Genomic DNA, 15,106 nt, shown 5'->3' with positions numbered 1-15,106 from the left:
CCAAACCGAAAAATTCGTTTTGTGTTGGATAGCCCTTTATTTGTGGACCGCTATAAGCTATATATCATCACGCTATGACCAATAGGAGCGGAGCAGTAATGAAACATGTTGCAAAAACGGGGAAAATTATAAGTTTTGAGAGCTTCCGTTGCCTGTGCTGCGTAAACGGTTAAAGTTATGCAACAGTGATGTATGACGGGATTGTTCCACTTTAAAAGTTCTAAAAATATATTATAAAACAAAGTCCCCCGCTGCATCTGTCTGTCTGAACGTGTTAAACTCAAAACTACCCAACGTATTAAGATGAAATTTGGTATGGAGACAGTTTGAGACCCTGGGAAGAACATAGGCTCCCGGGAAACTACTACATTTATAACGGAAAACTTTAGCCTGAAAAACTTTATAACGCGGGTGGAGCCGCGGGCAAAAGCTAGTATACTTATATAAAGATTTTTGTATTTAGTGACGTTTGAAAGCGCTTTTATTCTTTCTTATAAAGTTTTATTTTTGCTTCTTTGTTAGTATTGAATAGACAACGAAGAAGTAATTATAATAGTATTTTTATATATTTACCTATTTGTAATCAATCTTAGTTATTCGATTCGAATTGGAAAGGGATTAACGATCATTTTTATAACATTTTTGTGTCATAATTTTATACAATTAAATAATTTTCGTTGGCGAGGTTTAAAAAGGTGTTCAGTCACAGACACCCAATTCTTGATTATTTACTTTAAAATCTTGGAGAATCCTTGCTCATAAAAATATCCACAATAACTGTAGTAAGACTTAAAACATGGAAAGGTACAGTCAGCAACAGAAGTCCTTGAACATAATTTGTTTCCAATATTTCCTAATCATTATCATTTACCATAAGTTACTGATTAATTTAAATACAAAACAACTTGACATAATTGAACTACAAAAGTAGCTGAACGCCGTCAAACCATTCACCGCTAAACATTACTAGCAATTTTTTATGATCTGTAATAAATACAAATGTGGCTGAAATTAGCAAATTCTTTGTTTTATATACAAGCTTTTTTTCCAACAGTCCAGAATATCAATTAAATTGTTATTTTGTAACATACTAGCTTTGGTTCGCTACTCAGCCTGCGTGAAAAAATTTTTCAAGGACTAAAGTCTTGCTTTATATTGACCCGGGATAGAAAGTAGCGTATAGCGCTGTAATGTAGCTTCCTATAAGTGAAATATTTTCAAAATCGGTTAAGCAGTTCCTGAGTTTAGCGCATTCAAACAAACAAACTCTTCAGGTTTATATAATAGTATATATTGAAGTTAATAACCAGAATCATAGATTTTTAAGTATGGACAAAACATCATAATATTTTAGTAAGTAATATTATAAGATTAATAGGAATAAGTTAGTTACATTTTAAACATCCTATGTTATAGAGCACTGGCCGGTTTAAGGAACAAATGTGTAAATTCAAAATTATTATGGCAGTATTATAGATTCTCTTCGAAGGATTCAACGTAAACGTCAGTTTCTTTTTCATATTTTTCAGCCAATCCTTTACTTTGGTATCCATATTGAAATGATAACCTTAATCTGTACTCTTCTTTGGTAAGTGATTTATGGTCCGTTTCAATGTTCAGGTGTTTTGTAAATTAGTATTTGTTCATCGACTTTTGTTGCTGATCGTACCTACAATATATATGCTGTATGACATAGCTCTAAGGTCTCGGTTTGGGCAGTGATAGTTTTTATTTAATGATTAAGTACTTATCAGTCCCGAGTTTGAAATTTGCCCTATTTGGCGATAGGCAATGTAATAAAAACATCTTAGGTGATAGGTTTGGTTTGTTTGAAACACATATCGAAAAATGTGTGCACTGGATGTATGGTAATACTCATTCGGAGATAAATATCTTACGTCCTATATTACTTACTCTATGGGCATAAAGGTGTAATGTTTGTCGGTTCTGTATTTTGTTATTAAATCAGATTCATTAGTCCATAAGTTTTAATGTTACAATAGTTGTAAGACATAATTGAACTGATATCTACTCATTGTGTAATAGCTAATTTAGGACAAAAGTAGTTTTTAGATCTAAAGTAGCTATTACACAATAAATAAACTTATTGGTTTACAGTGGTGAAGAGCGACATTTCCCAAAAGGGAACTCGACACAAAATATAGGTAGTAGGTACTACAGATATGCATAAATCGCACTTTTAGAACTAAGGTGACCTAACCCAAAAAAATTTAATCGATATGTAGGAAACAAATAAGAGATTTGGACAATATATAAAGGGCAGTGAATTGGGCGGTCGCGGCGAAAGTGAGAATCTATTTCTATTCTATAATTGTTTTTTTCTCTTCATAGGGTTATAGAGCATACAAGGGTTTTTTAACAAAATCAGAATATATACATTTTGAGTTGGCCGTTTAGTCTAAGGATGTGAAATGTGGTTAGCAAGTCTTTCCAATGATTAGATTTTACACAAGTTACGAAAGGGAAGTTGGTAGGAATTAGCTTTTATTTTCATAATATCTTTTTAGACCGCTTGCTATTGTTAGGTTATAATAAAAGAAACATTAAGTCCTCAAAGTTTATTCATCAATGGTGATGGCGCCACTGTTGATGTCATCAATGATGTCGTGTGGGGGCCTGCCGTCAATGGTGCAGCCCACAGACTGAGCAGTGCCGAGGATCTCTTTCACTGAGCCAGAGAGGTACCTGGCCATGGAGCGCGCCCTCATGATCTTGGCGATGCCGATAACATCTTCTAATGTGATGTTGCCGTTGTGTTTCACTGAAAAAAGCAATTTTAGCACATTAGTTTCATTACAAAAAAAATAGAAATATCTAGTCTTTAGGTATATTTGTATTGAATATATTCAAGATATTAAAAATTCAACCACTTATTCACAAAATAAATTATATATCTTATATTTATGCATATTTTATAAGTTATATCATAAGTAAAATTTTTATTTTTGAAGAGTTCAGAAACAACTAATATTTCTTCTGTGCACTAGACATACAATTGTAAAATTAATTGTTTTATACATTACTAAAATACTTATAATTGATAGATATATTTTAAACTCACCATTCTTTTGCTTCTTACGGTCACGAGGAGGCTCCTTCAGAGCTCTGATGACGAGGGCAGCTGCTGAAGGTACCACAGCAATCTGTGCCTGTCTGTTCTGTACCGTAAGCTGGACAGTGATCTTGAGACCCTTCCAGTCACTGGTGGCCTTAGCGATATCATCACCAACCTTTTTAGGGGACTGTGAGGCAAAGAAAATGTCAATAATGTAAGATAAGAAATAAAAAACATATTTTCAATAAATAAATAAAATTATGAATAAACAGCACTATTATCCTAACCTTACTTATTATAACTTACAAAATCCTGGTACGTAAACACTGGAAAAAAAAGCATGGCAGTCACATGGCCTGGTCCGCGACTCCTTATTGAGCATTCGGAGTAGCCGCGACAGGGAAACTGGTCAGGTATCCTGAGTCGCGGGTTCCTTCCATCCGCCACCCGGAAGGACGCGCCTGGTAGGGAGGCACCCCCCAGGATATCACACGGGGCAATTAGTGAGCAAATATTGAAATGACTATAAAAAATCCAAATAACAAATATTACTTGTTCATAGTTCAAACCTAATTGCTCCGTTTCGAGAAGAAAATTTTACATGTTATTGTATTTACGAGCCTGCCATGCACAAATTATAGGTTAGGATATAAGGATTTCTTATATTGCAGTTTTTGTACTTACGAGACCGAGAGGACCGATTTTGGGAGCCAAGGATGATGTGGCACCGACTTCTCCACCAACACATCTCAATTTGACTGTAATATAAACACAAAACCAGTGAAGAACTGATCACAGACGACACAACACTTTCTCGACGTTTGCAATGCTTACCGATTTTAATTTCATTAGGATCGAATTTTGGCGGCATTGTGGCGTGTTATAATAGCACAACTTTGTGAATTTATAAAACTTCCAAGCTGATTAACTTGGATTACTCAGGCGAACCGCCGTCGAAACGTATTACAACGTTGACAGCACACCGGAAAAAGAATGAAATTCATTGACATTGACAGATCGCCAGTTGATTTTTTTTATTCGTTTAGAGGACAGGCTATAGTCTTTCAACCATATTGCCTAGTCTTACTTGTGTCAGTTCATATCAAGTATCCAGTACATGAGTAGCTGTTTTCTTTCATGAAGAAAAAAAAATGTAATTGCCTTGGACTCACTTTTTATTTTTACAGTAAGCTTTTATACTTACGGGATGTACAATAATCTTGACCCTATTATTATTTTATCACAGTTGTACAGAAACCAATTGCGAAAATTTACTACTTTGTCTATATAAAATCATTTAGTATGGTAAATGGTATGATTATGATATATATATAAATAATAAATAAATTTGCCTTATATAGGAAAGGATCAACATACTCTTTCACGGTTCATGCTACGTATTGTGATTGAAAGAGGCGCAATCATTTATAGTATAGTTTATTTCTATGTTTTTGTAGTATACTACGCTCAGAACATGCTTGTACTTGTTCTGAGGTACTACGTAAGTTTATTTGTCAAAATATGTTATTATCACAGCGAATTTTCAAATCTAGCAACATTCATTCTTGATTCTTGTTCAATGACAAATTGATAAATTTTGTGTCGAGAAGCAGAATTGTGATTTTTTACTATTGTGGTGTAATTATTGATAAAATTCTGTGACTCACTACATTTTTATAAAAACTTAGTTAAAATGGCGAACGACGATTCGATGTTAAAACATTACCTATCCAAATACAAACACCGTGATTACACTTGTCGTGAAGTGATTAGTTTGATACAAGTGTACAGGAGTTTGACTTTCCGTTTGGAAGTCTTTGTCTTCAACAACGGGGCCAGAAAGGATCTCCTGAACCTCGAAGGTACCATTCCTGTAAACTACAAGGGTGCTTATTACAATATTCCTGTATGTATTTGGCTTATGGACACTCATCCTCAAAACGCGCCATTGTGCTTCGTAAAACCCACTTCGGACATGTCTATCAAAGTATCCAAATACGTGGACAATAACGGGAAAATCTATCTGCCTTATTTGCACGAGTGGACACAAAATGGCTCAACTTTACAGAAATTGGTACAATGCATGATAGCTGCATTTGGTGAACTGCCCCCGGTATATTCAAAGCCTCGCAACGAAACAAGACCTCCGTATCCGATGGCATCGTTTATGCCGACACCTGCATACCCCTATCCGCAGGCAAGTCCAACCCCGCCCTATCCAGGGGCTGCACCGTATCCCGCTGCATCGAACTTGCCTTACCCCTCTTATGGCGCACCATACCCAGGACAACCTAATACAAATGGGATGCCATACCCTACAGTGTCAGCTGCCACTCCATACCCACCAGCAGCAGGGTACACCCAACCACCTGATGTAGCTGGAGGCACTATCACTGAGGAACACATCAAAGCATCACTTCTATCAGCAGTGCAAGACAAACTCAGACGCAGGCTCAAGGAGCAATCTCAACAGTCACAGGCTGAGCTGGAAACCCTGCGCAGGACCCAGCAGGAGTTACGTGAGGGGAAATCGCGTCTTGAGGACATATTGACCAGACTGCAAAGAGAGAAATCTGAACTAGATAAGAATGTGACTATTTTACAGGAAAAAGAGAAAGAATTACAGGCAGCTGTGGAACGTTTGGCTGAGCAGGAGAGTGTGGATGTTGATGAGGCTGTGGTGACTACAGCTCCTTTGTACTCGCAGCTTTTGAATGCTTTTGCTGAGGAAGCGACATTAGAAGATGCTATATACTACATGGGTGAGGCATTACGTAAAGAGGTAATTGATCTGGATACTTTCTTGAAGCAAGTACGCACATTGGCGCGTCGTCAGTTTACTCTGCGTGCTCTGATGCACAAATGCAGGCAGAAGGCGCAGCTAGCATGCTAGTGATAACGAAATGAGAATATATATTAAATACTCTGTGATTTCTTCAGGATAGGGTGTGACTTTTATGGGAAATTATTTATTTAACTATTGTGAGATCTTATCAAAATATTAAATTACAGGAAATATTTGAATGGCAGAGGCAAACTAATTTATGTATTTTCTGTATTTTTGCTAATTTCTTTAAAACAGGGCTGGTTATCTACACTTGCTGTTAAAACCAAGATTAAGTAAGCTATTTGATTAAGATAGACATTAGATTGCTAAATGTATAAAAATTGAGCAAGGATAACTTCTCGTAATTTTCTTTCTCAAAAAAGGCACATCACTAACCATCACCTATCTTGGATATTGAAAAATTTTGTATGTGCATAACAGTATAGTTCACATAACACAATTCAATATATGCTGTAAAAATACAAATGTTTGTCTTTTTGTTGAATCACATTGTTTGGGGCAAGAAAGGTTAGTTAAATGTGTTACAGTTATTAATGTGAATGGGAATGTGTGGGCCTAAAATCTAATACCTAAGTTTTACAGAATCTAAGATTTTACAAATTGAGGAGTGAAAAATTATATGTCTTGAGAACATGTTATGATAATGCTCAACTCTTTTAAATGGATTGTTTAGACAGTCAAACTATATTAAATTGTAAAAAGATATAAATATCTTTCCTTTTATGTAACTAAGGAAAATTGAGTTATTACACTGCCACTTTTGGCCTATATATGGATATTGATGAAATGTATTAATATACATAACATCATACATTATTACATACACATGTTTCTAAGCTTTTGATACTTGCCAATCAACATAATGCCCTCATCTTTGCATATAAACATATTATTGTCAACATATAAATACTATGTTGTTATCACATGCATTTATCTTTCCAGCATAGTACATGAGAACTTCCTAAGATATGAATGTAATCATTAAGTATATATCATCATGTGTTTGTACACATTGCAAGTAGGATTTACTCTTTATATTGCAATTATGTAAAATTGTATGTTTGTATAAGCTAATAAGACACTGGTGTCTATGTATTCAATGTATGTATAAATTTCAATTGTTAAAATGAACACATAAGTAGATGTCTATTTTGCTTAATCAATCACATAGTTTTGATATTATGTGTGCATGTTACGTAGGAGATAGGGTATACATTTGAACAGATTATCAATAATAGTAATATTTTCTTTATATTGTATGAACATACCCCAATAGAACAGTTAGTTTACCAATAGTTCACAAGTAGTTTTATTCCTTTACTTATTATAGCTAAGCATTGATATGGAAATAAACTATTTTTTCTTATTTATGTTTATACTAAGTTGATTCCGTTGCTATGTCGGCAGTTAAAAAAAAATGTTTGTAACTTTCACTAGAGTCATTGCCATCCAAGTTATATTTTGTACACACAACAAAAGACTCCCTCCATATAAATGCTCACTAAAAACCTTGGACTTTTAAGTTTTCCAGTCTATTAAATAACAATTAAGTGTTATTTATTGATGAATAATAAAGAAAACAATTACTACTTACTAGTCCTTGAAAAAACTTATTGAGCTCACAAAAATATATTGGATATATTGTTTTGATATTGATTTTTCATAGGCTTAACTAATGATTATCTTGCATATTTGTGTTGGACATTGTCAAATAGGTTTTCCTTATTTACTTTTTGGCTATAACCAGCTGGGAAAGTATGGTCTGTTTAATGCTATTGCAATTTTATCAACATGATTCATCTCTTAATAAAAAATAGTGTTACATAGATGTTAAAGATGGCGTCATTTGTTAATGTTCCAATATATTCCTTGTTTTCAACCAAATATCCCATGCTATTTGACAAGTAATTGGAAAATAGGTTCTAGTGGAATATTTTGTGGATGCATGTTTAAAAGAATAGTGCTTGAAATTACAGTTGAATAACAGGGATGAAATAGACAATAAGTAATATTATTGTGTCATGGGCTTACTTACCTTGATGGATGTTTGTGTGTTTATGTAGCATTCAAATATTTGATTAGATTTTTTTATTAAATAGAGAGTGGCATGAGGATGAAATAAAAATTCATATTTTGTAATTTATTAATTATCTATTCAAACCATATTGTTATCTGAATAATTTAATTGAAAAGTTGTGATTATAAAATGCTTTTTATCTGTGACTCGCCTCGTAATATTGCGAAATTGTGATTATTTTTAAAAAATGTGTATTGGTAGGTAATATTTTGTATGTATACTTATTATCAATGTTTAAACGAAGTTACTTGTTTAGTGTTAACTACCTTTATACCTATTGAATGTAGTCAAACTCCTGATAATTTAAGCTTTTATAAGTTTGTTTATCTAGAAAAATATCTAAAAATAAGCTGTCATATTTTGGAATATGATTAAAATGTATGTAAAAAAAACTAAAAAAATCGTATAAAGTGCACATTTTATTTAGTTAATTGTTAAACAATATACCCGTCACTTGTAAACTTTATAAATTAGTTGACAAATTTTTATGCATTCAATATAAGATTAATTTGTTAAAAGTTTATAAGTAAAAGGGTAGACTGCATCATAATTTACCTTTATCTATAAAAGTTACAAAATTTAAAAAAAAATATGATAATGATCTTGTACATTTGGCTGATCTGAGAACATTAGGTTCGTTCAGTTTTGTTTTTACTTATTGCTTATATCTTGGTCAGTCACTGCAGTTTAATTGTGTTATTGTAGTATTTGTGCTAGGTTTTATTATTTTAGCCACTATGTACAGTGATTTACGTAATAATTTATGTCTCAATTTTTACATAGCTTTTTGCACTGGAGTTTAATAGTATAAGTAACTATCACCTTAAAACATATTGTTATGTGAAAATTGAGCGGGAATGTTCATAATCATTTTTATATCGAGACGTAAAGCATAAGTTTGCATATTATTCAACTGCTGACTGAATATATTGTCACAATAAATACATGTAAAGTTAATTGCTGTATTAATGAATATCATCCAGTTATTAGTCATAATTATTTTTCTAATGATACACCTTTTAAGTTTGTGCTTTCTCAGTTAATACTTGAATGCTTCATTTTATATCTATGAGGCACCTAGGGTCTATTTAAATAAATCAAAATATTATTATGTTAATTGTTAATTTTAATGTTACTTGAGTGATAAAACTTTTTGGACCTCTGCTAAAAGCTTTAGGTTTTATTTTAACAGATATCATATTAAAGATCTAATGTAGTTAGTACTCATTTTATTACTATGTATTTGGGAGCATACAAGTAGTCTGATTTGTATTTGGTTGGCTTAGACATTTATGAGACTATTAGGATTTTCTTGGAAGTTGTGCAACAGATCCTTAGTTCTGTGCAGATTTTAGGTCTACATTATTATTTTGTTTTGATAGAAAATAACTTGCAAATATAGGTTTTTCTCAAGATAAAAGATACTGGAGTAGTCAATAGGTTAATATGAATATGCTTAATATACATGGGTTTAAATAAATAACACATTTGTGCAAGAAGTTCAAATATATTTAATCAATCAAATTTGTAATGATCATTTTAATTTAGCTCTTAAAAAAACAGAACTGCACACATTTGTGTAATAGAAAACATAGCTTAGCATGTAAAATAAATAAAATGCTTTGCGGAATGCAGTGCTCAACGTATTATCACTTCTTCTCTTGTTTCTTGCCCTTCTTCGCCGCAGCCGCCGCCTCGAGGTCAATGGGCGCTGGCTTCACGAATGGTATGAACTCCTGGTACTGCTCAGGCATCCAAGGTTTCAAGACTTCAGGTATCTAGGAAAAATAGAATACAACTGAGTTGTGCAGGTGAAAGAACAGATTTAAAGGAATGTTACCCTGATAAATAACTTCATATTATTTCTTAGATTGCAGTAGGGGAGTTCTAAAAAATTACATTTATTTTCTGTTAGTAGGAATATAAAACATCTATTATGTATGGTGTAAATAGCTACGTAACCAACATAATCAGTACAAGTAACAATCTCCGTAAATAATCGACTTCTGTGGTACATACCTTGATCCCCTCTTCAGTCTGATGCACCTCTAGGATGGCGCAGATGACTCTGGTAGTGGCGCACATAGTCGCGTTCAACATGTGAACGTACTCAGTGGCTGCATTCATCTTTTTTGTTTGCCCGTATCTGTACATGAAATTATTTGCTATATATATTTATTATTTATTATCATAAAAAAGCTGTACTCTTAAATTTGTTTTTGAAGGCAAATATCCCCAAATCATGGTCATGTTAGGTTAGGTTAGATCGGTCATACAATGGCAACCTTATTTATGGTGGATACATTGGTTACTGACTTATAAATCCACAGCCATTTTACTGTATATCAGGCTTCATACCCTCTTACACACAAACAAGCTTCAATTTCAAATTAACAGTCTTACCTAACAAGCAGCCTCCTAGCCTGGTACTCCAGACAGTTGCTGCACGACACCAGCTCGCGGAAGGCCCCAGAACCAGGGAACCACGCCTCCAAGTCCAGCTTCTTTGCCGCGGCGTGGTTGAGAGCGCCAGACACAATGTTCACCACACGATATGGGATACCGAGGATCTTGTAGAACTCCTCGGCGTTGGAGATCATCTCCTCCATCATTATCCAGGAGGCGTTGTCGTGTGGAGAAGTGAGGACGAATTGTTCTACCTGGTTTACGAGTATAATATAATTAAAATTACAGTCTTGACTAAGTTTTATGTTGTAGGTACAATGGATTGCAAGTAAATTTTTATACAACACTTGGACATTGTTAAAATATTTTCCAATGGGACAGCAAATTGATAAATTTGCTGTCCCATTTACATAATGCAAGGTACATTTAATTATATAATTATTACACTACCTTTTCGAACTGGTGCACCCTGAATATACCGCGCGTGTCACGGCCGTGGGAGCCGACTTCTTGTCTGAAGCAAGTTGATAGACCTGCGTATCTGTAGGAGATAATAACATTTTATCGTAGTCATTAAAGCTAAATTATAGCTAAAAACGCTAGATCTTTAGTGGAGTGTACTTTTTCATGTATTTACACTAATTATATAATATTTTTAAAATCCATTAACTGGGTCATATCTGCAGCAATACAAGGGCTTATCTAGGTTGCGCCAATTTTAACCATCTACCATATCCTTATCCAGCCCACAAGGACCTTCAGATCGTTAGTGCTACATGCAGATGGTACGTCAGCGCTTATAATGACCCATTAAATACTTTATGATACATGTAGCTGATTGCAACACAACAATTTTTTAGTAAATTGTTTTGTGTTAAGCATATTCACCGCCATTTTCGATAAATGATCCCAATAGTTTTTTTCGTTCCTTTGTGTCAGTGAACCAATACGAAATATTTTTTGACATGCTTACAAATTAATTATTTTGATTGGTTTATTCTCGGGATCTATCGAAGATTAAGATTGGGATCGTTTATTAAAAACAGCCGTACTTACCTATCATACAGGCTAAAATTGTTTCACGTTTTTACTAACCTAATTGGCAAGGATGCTTCGGGCAACCACTCATCCCTATGGTAAGCGGCGATGGGTTGCTCGGAGGTGGCGATAAGGTACTTCTCTTCGACAACTGTGTCGCCTTTGTTCTCTGATCCTTTTCCGACCACTTTATACAATTCCTCATCAAATTGCGCTAATTGTGCTACTTCTTGCATCACCTGCAATTAAGTGATGAATATGAAATTCTATTATAGTATTAAGGGATATAAACTAGACTTAAATTATGAAAAATATTAGATCATATTGCTTTGACACATTGGATTACTCGTCTATCAATTAAAGCTTTGGTTTGGATCTTTTCAAATGGGTGTATATTGGGCGGTGGTTGTTAAAACTAAGCTAAATAATTTGTGCAACCCGTTGAAAAATGCGTGTTGCGCCAACCCAATGATGGAATGGAAGAGGGGTTTTGTAAATTAGATGGATGTATATTATAACGTTTTGAATTAATCATTCTGTTAAAAAAAATTAAAAATTAAAAATATCCTTGTCATTTAACTTTGTTAAATACACCCACCTCTTTACGCATGAAGAAAGGAGTGTAGAGTGGCGTGTATCCTTTCTGCAATAATATCCTTAAAGACAGTTGAACTAGAGCTTGTTCTAAGAACACAGCAGGCCCTTTTAGGTAATAACCACGGCCGCCTGCCACTGCTGCGCCTCTTTCGCCATCCATACCTGCCAAAATATTTACAGAATTAAACACGAGACAAAATATTACGTATAACAAGGATTAAGGGTGATATTGGAATATGATTTGATTTTGAAAACTAATTATTTATATGTAATTGTAATCAAATTACAGTATGCATATATGAACAATGGACTGCATGGTGCATCAGAGGCAAAAACAAGTGGTTTTGGATAATAATTCTTTTGACATAATGGCTGGAAATATTCTAGTCTTCACTATCTATGTAACTGTCTAAACTAAAATATTATCTATTTTTATAGTCCATAATGTTTTAATGTTGCTTTGTATTGGTTTTATTTGTTCAAGTGTATTTTTGTTTGCTTTTACCAACAGTTATTTTTCAATGCCATAAAAATACTGTACTTTATATTTAGCTATAAAGATATTTGATACAAAACTCTATCGGTTCTATAACTTACTATTTTTTAAAGACAAAAGAGAAATAGATTTTGATCTACTAGTTTAGAAAAACGAATACAATTTTTGAACCAGCTTTGTTTAAACTGTATAAACAAATTTACATAATAAAAATTATAATTCTCTAAATCTATATTCTACTTACCATCAATCATACAAATAAGATCCACATGTGAATATTTAGTCCTAAAGCTGCAGTCACCATGCATCCTCTCTACAGCATTGTGGTCTTCATCATCATCCACTGGTACCGACTCATGTAGGTGGTTTCCCACCTCTCTAAGGGCAGCTGAACGAGTCTTTTCTGCTGCTAATAGACCTTGTTCATTCTTTGCTATAGCCTCGTCTATGAGAACACGGACCTAGTGAAGGAAAATAATTTTGTTATTTAACATGCTGGTGATCTTCTGGGAAACCTCCTTCACTTCCGGGCAAAAGTATGGCTGACTTCTTTAGAGTAGGTCTCCAAATGTGGCAGTCTGGAATGGGTTAGTTTAACCCCACAAAGACACAAGTATACGCATTCACCGCAAAGAACTTGTCACCATGACAAAAGGTAAATTTTTTGTCTTCTTCTTTTTTTTTATTACTTTGAATGAGGAGACGAGCTTGTTGTTCGTCTGATAGTAAATAATACGACTGCCCATAAACAGTAGAAACACTATCTAACACATTGAATAACATGGTATTATTTGGTATTCCACTGTGCTCGCCATCTTGAGACGTGAGATGTTAAGTCTCATTAGCAGTACTTACACATTCTACAATGTCCTTCAAACCGGAACACACCAGTGACTACACACTGCTGTTTGGCGACAGAAATAGACATTAAGGTGGTACCTACCCAGGTGGACTCTCACAATAAAACAAATACTTTAAAAGTAGTTTAAATAAAATTTCAGTGACCTATTAATCAGTGTAATATCCTATCTTAAATTGGTTATTCACATAATTATTCTTTGTTGTTGTCTCTTGCAGTAGTTGCAAATGTATATAAAATAGTGTAGACTGTAGGCTATTCTATTATTATTATTATTTATCATCAGGCAGGCAGTTTGTTCAACTGATATGCCTCTACCCTGCAATATATTCTGTGTTATGTGATCATTTCAAAGTATATATATAGCCCCTGCATAGGGTATGTTATAAACCATAGATTTCAGTGGCGAAGGGTGAAAATTTTCGAAAGGAAACCCAAAAACATTTTTTTTTCTACAGTTACCATAATATAATATGCTGTTCACAATAAATTAAAATCAGTAAAATATCATAATACTTAATAATTTCCTTCTAACATAAAAACTATGTCTAGTCTCTGAATTTATAAAATAATCATATATTTTGAACATAGGTACCTAAAAGAGTTCAACAAGAATTAATAACGCACAAACACTAATTATACATTCTAAAGTATTAAAAATATTACGCGCCAATAGCTCAACATGAAGCTGCAAATTCTCGGGTTACCCTGAAGTACACATACACGCACACACACATGTATTTTTACGTCACTTCAAAAAGATTAGATAAAGACACCGTGCTGCGTTTGAAAGAGACAACAATATCGCGAGGGAAGCTATGTGCGGCCGGATTCACTTCGAACACTATAAGGCGCGAGCACTGCGCGCGAGTTACGGATTTAACGAATTGACATGAACGACAGATATCATTGAAGTATTGATTTAATTTAATAATTATAAGATGACTTGTTTAAGATACTAGTTTTATTCTATTTATATTGTTACGTTTTTCTTTTATTATTTTTAATTAATTTACAAGTAACCCGGTAGCTTCGCCACTGATAGATTTACGTTCTAGTGACAGTTATTATGAAATGATGCAATTCTACTCAAATGATGACTCATGTTATTGGTATTAAATAAATGTACATCTAAATAAACGATAACATGACAATAGCTTTAGCATTGTTTCATTTTCAATATTGTGATAAAAAATATTTTAGAAATTACCTACAGTATACTAATTTGCATTAAATAATGACCAAGATTGATGAACCCAATGGAATACTTTCCCTTGTTACATAAGGTATACATCAGAGGCTGTATGAGTACCTTTTTAATTTGATTCACAGTGAGTGGCTTGAGATTGTCTCCAGTCAAGTTTATTAGGTTATCAGACACTTCGGCCGGCACCGGCTCGTCCTCAGCCCCGACGGGCTCCTTGCTCTTCATCTTCAGGCCTATCTCTTTGCTGCAAACATTCTTCAGCTTATTCAAATTGTCAGCATCGTGGCGCAACCTTCTCCAAAGTGTGTCTTGTTCCACAACTGTGTCAACGAGACCAACATCTTTGAACCTCTTCTTCTGGTTTTCTCGGATTTTGTTTGGATCACCGTCTTTGTCGGCACGGAACAAGTCTAAATCGAGCACCATGTTGTGAAAGTAAAACAGCTGTTATTTTTTATTTTATACAAAATTGAGCACGTAGCACTGCATGCGGCACTGGCAG

At 34.0% G+C, this 15,106-nt stretch overlaps 3 protein-coding genes across 3 annotated transcripts; 1 reads left to right on the top strand and 2 right to left on the bottom strand.

The window, feature by feature from the left end:
* Positions 1-2,564: 2,564 nt before the first annotated feature.
* On the bottom strand, positions 2,565-4,159 carry LOC115446526 (60S ribosomal protein L12). The gene is made up of 4 exons (XM_030173210.2): positions 3,911-4,159; positions 3,761-3,834; positions 3,083-3,263; positions 2,565-2,782 (listed from the first exon to the last, which is right to left on the bottom strand). Exons 1-4 carry the CDS (start codon positions 3,945-3,947, stop codon positions 2,580-2,582), a joined length of 495 nt encoding a protein of 164 aa, XP_030029070.1. The 5' UTR covers positions 3,948-4,159; the 3' UTR covers positions 2,565-2,579.
* Positions 4,160-4,629: 470 nt separating this feature from the next.
* Positions 4,630-8,958, top strand: LOC115446497 (tumor susceptibility gene 101 protein). The gene has a single exon (XM_030173165.2). The coding sequence runs from the start codon at positions 4,770-4,772 to the stop codon at positions 5,967-5,969; it is 1,200 nt and encodes a 399-aa protein (XP_030029025.2). The 5' UTR covers positions 4,630-4,769; the 3' UTR covers positions 5,970-8,958.
* A 530-nt stretch (positions 8,959-9,488) lies between these two features.
* On the bottom strand, positions 9,489-15,030 carry LOC115446496 (serine--tRNA ligase, cytoplasmic). The gene is made up of 8 exons (XM_030173164.1): positions 14,710-15,030; positions 12,783-12,999; positions 12,044-12,204; positions 11,503-11,684; positions 10,858-10,948; positions 10,405-10,661; positions 10,021-10,147; positions 9,489-9,779 (listed from the first exon to the last, which is right to left on the bottom strand). Exons 1-8 carry the CDS (start codon positions 15,028-15,030, stop codon positions 9,651-9,653), a joined length of 1,485 nt encoding a protein of 494 aa, XP_030029024.1. The 3' UTR covers positions 9,489-9,650.
* Between the last annotated feature and the right edge of the window lie 76 nt (positions 15,031-15,106).

This window comes from Manduca sexta, chromosome 16, assembly GCF_014839805.1.
Source record: "Manduca sexta isolate Smith_Timp_Sample1 chromosome 16, JHU_Msex_v1.0, whole genome shotgun sequence".
Taxonomy (NCBI): Eukaryota; Metazoa; Arthropoda; class Insecta; order Lepidoptera; family Sphingidae; genus Manduca; species Manduca sexta.
This window is presented reverse-complemented; position numbering and strand designations above follow the sequence as displayed.

Coding starts and splice junctions, on each gene's coding strand:
- LOC115446526 (XM_030173210.2), bottom strand. CDS start 3,947: ATGCCGCCAAAATTCGATCCTAATGAAATTAAAATCG. Junction 3,264..3,760: donor AAATCGGTCCTCTCGGTCTC/GTAAGTACAAAA, acceptor TTTGCCTCACAG/TCCCCTAAAAAGGTTGGTGA. Junction 2,783..3,082: donor CCGTAAGAAGCAAAAGAATG/GTGAGTTTAAAA, acceptor TGCTTTTTTCAG/TGAAACACAACGGCAACATC.
- LOC115446497 (XM_030173165.2), top strand. CDS start 4,770: ATGGCGAACGACGATTCGATGTTAAAACATTACCTATCCAAATACAAA.
- LOC115446496 (XM_030173164.1), bottom strand. CDS start 15,030: ATGGTGCTCGATTTAGACTTGTTCCGTGCCGACAAAGACGGTGATCCA. Junction 13,000..14,709: donor CTGTGAATCAAATTAAAAAG/GTACTCATACAG, acceptor TTCCTTCACTAG/GTCCGTGTTCTCATAGACGA. Junction 9,780..10,020: donor AGACTGAAGAGGGGATCAAG/GTATGTACCACA, acceptor TATTTTTCCTAG/ATACCTGAAGTCTTGAAACC.